Raw genomic sequence first — 10,743 nt, forward strand, 5'->3', positions numbered from 1 at the left:
TTCAGATGCAACAGACATCACAATTCAGCACTGGAGGAGGCGGAATCTGGCAAGATCCATATTTACCTCCGTAAACACAGTGTGATATGTTTGATGTCATGTCTGGTCTCTCCAGGATCATAGACTGTTCACATATGAGTCTGATGGCATTTAAATTATAATATGAGCAACCAAGCAAAAAAAATAAAAAATAAAAAAAATTTTGATTTCTGCCACAAAAAAACAAACAAAAACAAAGCATTAAGACCTGCAGTGTGAATGCTGCATTAATCTGTGAGCTGTAGAACATGCACTGACTCGGATTTACCAAGGTGCACTAGTATTATATTACAGTGTAAAAATATTTTTGGTTAACTGTAAATATCCAACACAGTGTCAAACTGCAAGTGTCACAGATGTATGCACAGTTAACAAATTGTGAAATAAAATTAAGTTCAAATATTGCAATGATACAGTCCAAAATGATGCAAAAATCTATGTTTCTAGTCAAATAATTTAAAAACTATCATGCATAGCCTAATCCTCCAGATATGATCTTTAGAGCAGATCACCCAGCCGTACATTCAAGTCTTTTGGATTGTGTTAAACCAGCAGCATGCAGGACTAGACATTAATGTGACATAATCACTTAGGTGTTGCCACAGGACCTGTAAAGACTTAGCAAATACTGGTAGAAAAGGAACTCCTCCAGTTTTCCCATCATGAGGCTGATAATGTCCTTGTCCTGGTAGATGCATTGGACCAGCATGTTGTCCCCAGAGAACACCAGCAGATCACACCATGATGTGCCCATACCATCATCTCTCCTTGGACTTTTCAGTAGCTCTGGTGGTTCTTCTTCACCTGCAAGACTCTGTTCTTGCACATCATGAATGTGCAGTCTACAAAGCTGTGACAGGTGGTAAACTTCACATGCACCAGTCCAAATCAGTTCTGCTCATTGGGGTCATACACTAACCCGTCAGGCATGACTACCATCCATGAAGCATTTGGGTGGATGGCCAAACCACAGGGGGACCAGTTCCACACACACAGTATTCCCACAGTGCTTTGGTGTTCAGTAACTGCTCTACATGTGCTGAATTGAACCTGGAGCACCCTGTCCTCACCTTGTGTCTCAGATGTTCTGCACTGCTACATCCTGAACATGTCCCCAAGACAGTTGGTGAAGCGCAGCATTGTCTTTTCCTCTACTAACTCCATGTCTCTGCAGGTGGATCTCTAAAATATTTGGTCCTTTCCAGCTGATGGTTTCTACATGGTTTTGCTCCCTCATACTGAGGGTATGAAATTTCAATAGTGGCTGTAGTTTTGGAGGGAGCAGGTGGAGGCTGTGGCCATTGAGGGGCATCATCATAAACCATGAAATCTCAACCTGATGGCTCGGGGAACCGGCAAGACAGGGGGAAACCTTTAGTAACTTCACCAAAAGCACAGTCCACATATTCCACATAATCTGCGAGACCCACTCTGGCTATTAGAGGTATTTCATCACCAGGAATGTTCTTAGAGCAGAGGTCTCAAACATGTGGCCTGGAGGCCAAATCCGGCCCACCAAAGGGTCCAGTCTGGCCCGTGGGATGAATTGTGAAATGCAAAAATTACACTGAAGATATTAATCATTTTAGTTCAGGTTCCAAATACAGACCAATTTAATGTCAAGTGGGTCAGATCAGTAAAATACTATCATATTAACCTATAAATACTCACAACTTTGAACTTTTCTCTTTGTAAATGTAAATGTTTTCATGTCATTTTACTGTATTTACACTAAAACAAACAATCATTTGACAAAAACGTGAATAACCTGAATAAATATGAACATTTTGAAATGTCTGAAGTGCAAGTTTACCAATATTCTGCCTGTTATTAAATGTTTTGTGTGTTTGTTGATCCACTGTGATCTGTAAGTTGTAATTTACATATGTAAATGATAAACTGAGACCTAATATTGTTAAAATTGCACTTAGTTTTCTTAAGAAATTTCAGGTTGTTCATGTTATTCACATTGTTTTAAAGGATTGTTGGTTGATGTAAACATTTTCATCACATAATTTTACTTTTTTCACTTTAAAACATAGAGGAAAGTTTGGAGTTGCCATTATTTATTTATATTTATGTTATTATTTCACTGGTCTGACCATCTTCAGATCAAATTTGGCTTAATGTGGCCCCCGAACTAAAAGTTGAGTTTGACACCCCTGCCTTTAAGACTTTACTCAGTCTTAACAAAAGGACTTGCACTCACTTAGAGTAGGAATAAAAGACTTCTAGAGCATCATCCTGCTTGAAACCAGTAAATATTTTTAGCTGTGTAGGATAAAGGGGAGCACTGCTTCACCTCATGTCATCAGCTGAGACAGTGGCGGCAGAGTTGGGGTGGTTGTTCCCTACATCGATGTGGAATGAACTAGAAATGCAGGGCATGCTTGAATCTTGGTCGGGATCATTTTTCACTTAAACTGGGATGATGAAGTTAGTGCATTTCTCAGGCCCTTGTTGACGTTCTAACCCCTAATTTACATCACACTCAATTCATTCCTCTTTCACTCTCTTATGAGGCAGCACTGAAGTTTCCTGACCCACTTCAGTAACCCAATCAGAAGGAGGCTCTTTGCAGCTGGAGTATCTGTAGCAATATCTGTAACTAGCGTGTTAAACTGTTGGGAAACACAGGTCATATTAATACCGACATATAGGGACTGAAGTTAGTAAATGTGTCAGTCCTAGTTTTAACTTCATTTCCCTTCATGCAGCGTGGTACTGTACTTCTGGTCAACTGAGCTACATGACTGTAGGCTATTGTATTCCAAAATTACTAATATCTCCCAAAATATTGGTCCTATCAGATATTTAATGTGGCGATGGGACTATTCTCCAACTGTAGGAACCAAATTGAATGGTTAAAAACATCTATATTTCTCAGAACTGTGCAGACACACACAAAGATGCTCTCAGACCTTCCAATATTATGATATAAATAAGAAGAAAGATACATAAGTTTTTTATAAATTAAATACAACATATATAAGATAGATGATATGTCTGTGTAACTTCTAATTTATCCAGGTCATCAGCCATCCCTTCTTGTCTTCGAAGTTCAACTGGACCCATAAATAAACCTAAGTGTCTCTTGGATGAAGAACAAGAGCCCATCACAAAATTTTTTATCAGCTCAGAGGTCAATCTGATGCTGTTCTTAAAGTAAGTGTTGACTTGAAAAGCACACAATATGAACAATACTAAATCTAATGCAGATTTCCAAAACAAAGTAAATGCTGTACACGGGAGCACTCAGCATTTCATTACAAATCTTAGCTACTGTTCTGTTAAACAGCTCCAGAAACAGTGGAGGGTAGCATTAGAGTCCGATATGTTGGACACCTGTTTTACATCTTAGTGTTCATACACCAACTTCCATCCAAAGAACTACGAACAACGTGCACAGCTTCAGAAACACAAGAAACTTCTTTGTTCTTTTCACGGTTTTGGCTCCTGGTGTTCACAAAAGCACCCTCTACCGCACAGACACAACACTGTCTGAGGTTTTGAAATACTTTGAAGGCAACGTAAAGTACTGAAAATTAAATTAAATTAAATTAAATTAAATTAATGATTACAAATCACTGCAACAATGGGCTAATTCTTGAATACATTTAATATTGAATAGCAATTATAATTACATATAATTAAAAACTGTTGCATAGTTAATTCAGTAAATTTTAGTTTGTCGTATAAACATAGCTTTCTAGTCTGTCCCGTCAGGGACAGTCTAGAAAGACTATGTAGATTTGCACTTTTCTTTTCTTCATGAAAAAATACAGACATAAAGATAAAGAAAGGGTTTATTGCCATTTGACAGGTACATTGCAGTACAGGTGCGTTGGAATTTCTGTGCCATTGCCCCTGAGTCAAGAAAAAATAATAATAAAATGTTTCACATGGTGCACGTTTTTCAAAAAGCATAGTTAAAATATGCTTAAGAATGTATAAAGATAATAACAATTCACACACAGGAGTCATAAAAAATTTGAACTATGTTAAAAGTTACATAATTCATAGTATTGCACTTAAACATAAATGTTGCACCTTAAACATGAATTGCACCTTGAGGATTTGTTCACAGACCACAGACGTTTAGCATCCATTTCACATAGTGATGTTTATGTAATTCAGCAACAGAGAATCACTTATTCTGTCTAATAGCTACAGTATGTAAATATACGATGGGATAGTTTATATATAATCAACAATACAGCAACAGTATTATTAACATTATAGTTATACTGTAGTATATCTACTGCAATCTTATAATAGGTACTGGTACTTGATAATATAATATAATATAATATAATATAATATAATATAATATAATATAATATAATATAATATAATATTTTTTCTGTGTGGACAGTATCATCACATACCAGATGAGGGCGCTACTGTTCCTGTTGGTTCACCAGCCTCGATAGACCTGAAGAAGAAGCCGGAGAAGGAGGTGGAGGAGGAGGGAGGCGGAGTGGAGGAGGCAGGCAGCTGGTGACAGCCCAAGTCAACCGCTCCCCCAACAGTCAGTAAAGTGGATCAAACGGAGACATTATCGGACAGCTCGGTGGAAATACTGTCATAACGGTCGCTGGCGTTTACTGCTCACGGGAAACACGATTTACAACTTGTAGATGCACCGCTCTTCAGACAGTTCCCGGGGCCAGTTCAAGTAACGTTGTGGTTTATGCTGGTGGCAAACTGAGGGAACACTGTTGCTTCTAGTTTTAGCCTAGGTAACGTTAGCCGTAACGTGAGGTATCAAGCAAGCAAAAGCTAAGGTAACCTCGGTGTTTAGGGTCTCATCAAGTCGGTTATTGGTTAGCCCGTTGCTTTAGCCTGTCACGTAGCAGAAAAAACGCCAGGTGGTCGGGCACAAAGTGAAGATGGGTGACATAAACCCATCGACATCCCATGCATTTCAACCGGAGGTAAGTGTTTTGTGGAACTGTTACAGAGTGAGTGGCTAGTTTGTTGTGGCTAACGACGTTAGCAAACGTCAACTTGCTCGAGGTTGTCACCGCACGGTGTAGCAGCTGCTTATTAGTTAGCGTTAGCTCACAGCGCTAATGTTGACATTAGCTACTGGTGCAGAAATAAGATAAGTTACACGATCTACACGTTGAGACGAGCCTCGATCGGACTGTCAACTTCCACAACTAAAAGTTGTCATTCTGTGCGAGAATGAGCCATTGTCGTCACTTAGTATGATACTTTGAACGTTTGGTGCTGTTTGAGCTAACCTTACGTTTCATCGAAAAGAAAACATTCCATCATCATTGCGCTGCATGCTAACATTAACATTGGCTAACTAATCATATTCACGCCATCTGCTTTAATCGTCACTTAACAGCTGACTAACCCTGATGCTTTTGTGAGTCATTTGGATTATTTTGGGGTCTTAAAATGTGTTTTAGTTGCAGCATCACAGTTGTATTTCTCTATTGAACTCCACTGACACAAGCCAGCAGCTAGCTTCTTAGCATTGGCGTTAGTTACTTATTTGCTGTCTATCGCTAGCCAATTTAGCTAACATTAGCTTGGTTAATCGGTGGGGGTTGGTCGGAATTTTCACTTGCTAGTCCCTGAAGATGTTACGTGCAATTAATCAAACCACGCGTGTATTACTCAACATGTTACTTTTCTTTTTCTTTTTTCTGTCTTTTTTTACATCGCGCATCGAGATATCAATGTCAGTTTTGTAAAGTGTGGTTGTGATGAGATCAGTCGCGTTTAACGTTAACGCCATGTCGGGATGTTCAGATTTAATGAGGGTTAACCTTTCAGTGATGTTACTGTGTTTCAGGGTTTCAGTTCACCGTATAGGAGGAGGAGGACAGTAGAAGATTTTAACAAGTTTTGCACTTTTGTTTTGGCCTATGCCGGTTACATCCCATACCCCCAGGAGGTGAGTATCTCATGTATGTACAGTAATCACACCCATCTCCGGTACTGATGGAGCCACTTCATGTAAATTAGCTCTTGTAAATCTGTTACATTGGCTCTGAGCGCTGTCACACACAATTACTTAAGTTTTCACATGTGAACATCTATTAAAATATTGATGAGGAAAAGGTCTAATGAAAGTGTAATAAATCCTTCAGAAATTATCCTGGCTACTTGGCAATTTATTAAATTCAAAATTCATTAAATATGCCAATGTGGTGTACAAGAAAATCCTACGCCTGAAAAGGGTATCAAGTTTTTTGTTTGTAAAAGTAGATTATTAAAAAGATTGTCCTCCCCAAAACAATTGCTGGAGTGACATGTAATTGTTGGGGTTACTTAATTGCAAGCTTTTTTTTGTATACAATGCCACATCTATAAGGTGATACCCACAGGTAACTGTAGAATCTGTGTGACGTTTTTGTATGGGAAGGCACAGTGGAACTTTGGACACTAATAACTAAGTCACATACTTTTTTTTTGAAATCTCAATTTCTGTTGACTCGGCAAATTGGATATGACTTGCTGTGTTCTAACTTTACACACTGAATTGCGTCTTCTGTTTGGGGACAGGGAGGAGATAGTCAGACAATGGGGTTATCTTAACCAGGTTCTTTTGTCAGCACAGTTTTTACAAAAGGTCTGATGTTCTTACTCTTTAGTAGTTCATTCACAGGGTACTTTTTCCAAGTAGGTTCAGTTGAATTGTGACTGTGATTAATATAATACATGACAAAACATATGGCAGATGTCCCATCCTGTTATGAAAGCAGATGGGTAATAGTTTTAGATGCACTGTCTGAGGTTATACAGACCATTTACCTGACTCTACATGTAAATCTTTCCAGCTTTGTCACAGTGGATCCAGTGTTGCAAGTGCAGATAACATGATGACACAAAAAGTAACATTATGTATTACTCTGTTTGTCATCATTATATTTAAACGCAAGAACAGACAACAAAATGCAATCTGGTTTTTGCTTGTTTGGACGTATTTTTCGTCACTACTAAAGTGACCATCAACAGTGGGTTTTTACTAGATTCTGAGTCTCTTTGATCTAGTTTTGGTTGTTCATTCAAAGAGATTCTTTCATTGTTGCTGTGTCTCTTTCTCTCTCTCTCTCTCTCTCACACACACACACACACACACACCGCTACATTTGTTTTTATTTGCCTGTTTGTATTCTGTTGTGTGGTGTGAGACTGTCCGATCATTTGTCAGTCTTCCAAATTTTCCTGAACTTGAAAAAGATGTAAATTGTGCGTTTAAGTGTCAAAAAAATTTAAAATTTTAATTTGCACAAATGAATTCCTGCTTTTAAGCTGTTGTGGTAGGATTTTAGTATTCCGCAATCTTACTGTTTACACTGCTTGACATGAAGCCAACCAACACCAGCAATCCTCCCTGAAATTTCAAGTGGAGGCAGTGGCAGCTATTTGGTATGAATTTAACAATTCAGATAATAACCAAAGATAATAGTATGGAGCTAAAGCTGACAAACATTCACATGGTCTTGTACATCAGAGTGTTATTTTATAATGGTGTGTTATTTCTTTCTTGTATAAAGGCAATAAACTAATTAAGAAAATGAGTAAATAGAGCATATTGTTGTTCCAGGACTCTCCACTGCGCAGTAGTTCCAGCCCTCCTAACAGTACAGGCAGCACTGCTGACAGTGATGGTTGGACCCCGGGGCCCCCAACCTCCTGCCCTCAGCGCCCTTCAAAAGTTGCCCAAGATAGGAACAGGAAACGTCCACAGCCAGGGGCTACTCTGTCCAGTCATCCCAAGAAAGACGTGAGTTGAGTCATTGTTAAAATATCCAACCAAATTACAGATTTATTAAAATATTCTTAATGTGTATACAATTTTCTGTTGTGCAGCACACAGTCACCACCCTGCACCCAGATGACCGCAGGAAAGCTGATAAGCTGAAGAAGAAGAAGAGGAGAAAGGAGAGGGAGCAACAGGCTGCTGAAGATGCCGGGGTTCAACCGGACCATTCGACGGTTCAAGAGCTGCAGTGCCCTCTCTCTCTTGGCGGCCGAACGATCAAAGAAGAGCCCGACGATGATATCAGCATTCCACTCCATCCCCACTGTCTGCCTAGCCCCTCCCCCTGCAAAGAGGAGCCAAAAGAGGAGCGTCGATACTGGGATGGGCGAGACCTAGAAGAAGGGGTGGTAAAAGTACAAAAGGTGGAAGGCTTTTCAGGAAACCGAACAGTGTTCCGCCAGGGGAAGCAGGTGGTATTTCGAGATGAAGATGGGTCCGGGGAGGATGAAGACATCATGGTAGACTCAGGTAAGGTCTTTGTGTTGGTGCAGTTATTACAAGACGTACATTATAGTATATGTGGTAGGCATTATCAAGACAAAGAAATCAAACTAAAGTTTAAGTGTCTGCTATGCTCTGTCCTCTCAGACGACGACTCGTGGGACCTGGTGACGTGTTTCTGCATGAAGCCTTTTGCTGGTCGCGCAATGATCGAGTGTAACAAGTGTAACACCTGGATCCACCTGTCGTGTGCTAAGATCCGTAAGAGCCACGTGCCAGAGACATATGTGTGCCAGACCTGCAGAGAGATGCATGGATCCCAAGATGCCCGTCGATCCCACCGCTCACGTGTAGGACCTCGCAAACATCTGCTAGACTGACCCCAGAACAATCCATGAACTCTTGCCCCGCCCCCTCAAGTCTTGTTCCCTTCACACCTGCTGGACTGTCCTTTCCTCAAATTCAGGTCTTGCACCCCTCTGTCTCTGTCCTTAATGATCAGCTTCACTTTCTGTAAGCTTTTTGGTGGACCTATCCCAAGCCCCTATCCTATAGAAAGACAGTTCGAGTGCTATTATAGATTTCCTAAGGTTTGTTTTTGCTTCCCTACAGACTCTGTGCGTAAGGCAATCACTGAATGGATGTTTGTCTATAGATGATTAGCATAGCAGCAAACCGCTACTGCTGGGACTTGGTGTCTTGTGAACACTGGAAACATTTGAACTGCCATAGAGAAAATTCCCTCACAACTGCCACCCACTATGGTGCATGCTGGGATTTGTGGGAAAGACGGTTTGCACTTTTTTTCTCACTTTTTAAAAAAAAGTCCTTAGACCTTTCTGTCATAGGGACAGGTATGTCTTTTCTGATGTAACTGGATTTGATTTCTTTAAGATGCCTCTATTAATATTACATAGTTAACCGTTTCAAATGAGAAAACAAGTTAAGCCTTGTGTTATTTGCTTCAGATGGTGCTATAGTATTAAGCTGAGGTATAATAATCCAATAGAACAAAGATGTAGGGTAAGAGACTAGAGTCTGCATCTGCTTCATCTGTTTGTTGTTCTCTTTTTGTTATTTAAGACTTTGCGAAAAAATATAATTGAGGCTTAAAGCCCTTACAATCCAACCAAGCACTTGTTCCCATCTTCGAACTCCACAAGCTGTCTTCCAGCCTCAGCAGCTCCTTTAAATCAAAATAGTACTTGGCCCCCTCTTCTTGATCGAAAACAAAACCTCTTATGTTAAAACAAATCTTGGAATTTTTCAAGGCAAGTTTAAGAAGCTTTTTATCAGCAGTTTTTCAGGAGTGGTCAATTATTTTGCTGCATTTCATGACATGGTTAAACAGGTGTGTGTTTATAAATACTCTTATTTTCAAAACCGTTATGTACACCTTTTCTTAGTTTGGTTGCTTCATGTTCAAAATGAAAGGTTTCAGAGACAAGTTTATAATATAAGGGAACTCCTGTGGCCGTCCTTTTCAAGTATCAGCCGTATAAAAAAAAAAAAGCTATATTAAAGGTCAACTGGAAAAGTGTTAGGAAAGATTCTCTCAAGAGTCCAGTTGAAATTATGCATGAGTGTGTCATTGTTTGAATGGTTAAAACTGTGTGCTTGTAGCAAAGCATGTGCTGCTATGAGTTTTCTAAGCTCTCTGGTTTTCAGTCTATTGTAAGCTGGAGAAATGGGATATCTGCCATGGGCAGGGTCAGTTTGTTTTGTTTGTCTCTGAAGGGTCAGATCAGAAGAACAGATCTCATTCTCTTATCACCTCTTGCTTAAGTTTTCACAGCAGTATTCAGTTACTCCCATAAGCAGCAGGATTAATGGAAAAATGTGTTTTTAAAGCACTTTTCCCCAAAACTTGGCTGCAAATTGGATTAAAGACTTTAAGCTTTGTTATTCATGTGCCATCTGCTGTTGGGCCTGTCTGTGTAGGCTACATGTTTCTGATGATATAAAAGCCATACTGTAGAGTAACAGATTTTAGACTCAAAACCTTGGATATTAGTCCAGGATGGGATTTTACAATGCAGAATCAATGACTTGACCAGGGGACAACTAACACAATGAATGTGGTTTGTAAAAAATACAACTTTCAGAGAGATTTAGATGGTAAGCTCATCTCTGCACTTGTCTTCTACTATTCACAAATGTTGGTCCAGTGGTTCACACCCAGGTAGTGATGATTTAAGACATTTCAAGACTTAGACGCGTTTGACATTTCTCAGGACACTTGTGTCTGGAAGAGATTCTTACACTTAGTCTGCGTCTTAAAAAGACAGTGTAATTAATATTATCAGATTTCTTTGTGATACAGCTTGTTTTTACTGATCCTGGGTTGTCCTGTCCCCTTATTGAGAAAGTGTCTGTACTGTGGTGCAAACTGTTTCTGTGAAACTATTGTAAACTATTGTAAATAAAGAGTTACCATTTTATCACGCTGCTCCAGTTTTTCATAATAACACTGT

General features: G+C 39.5%; 1 protein-coding gene across 1 annotated transcript; it reads left to right on the forward strand.

The window, feature by feature from the left end:
- The first annotated feature begins 4,498 nt into the window (after nucleotides 1–4,498).
- Nucleotides 4,499–10,710, forward strand: phf13 (PHD finger protein 13). The gene is made up of 5 exons (XM_030134079.1): nucleotides 4,499–4,976; nucleotides 5,852–5,953; nucleotides 7,610–7,789; nucleotides 7,876–8,296; nucleotides 8,417–10,710. The coding sequence occupies exons 1-5, from the start codon at nucleotides 4,932–4,934 to the stop codon at nucleotides 8,647–8,649; spliced, it is 981 nt and encodes a 326-aa protein (XP_029989939.1). The 5' UTR covers nucleotides 4,499–4,931; the 3' UTR covers nucleotides 8,650–10,710.
- The last annotated feature ends 33 nt before the right edge of the window (nucleotides 10,711–10,743 follow it).

The sequence above is a fragment of the Sphaeramia orbicularis genome, chromosome 5, assembly GCF_902148855.1.
Source record: "Sphaeramia orbicularis chromosome 5, fSphaOr1.1, whole genome shotgun sequence".
NCBI classification, from domain to species: domain Eukaryota; kingdom Metazoa; phylum Chordata; class Actinopteri; order Kurtiformes; family Apogonidae; genus Sphaeramia; species Sphaeramia orbicularis.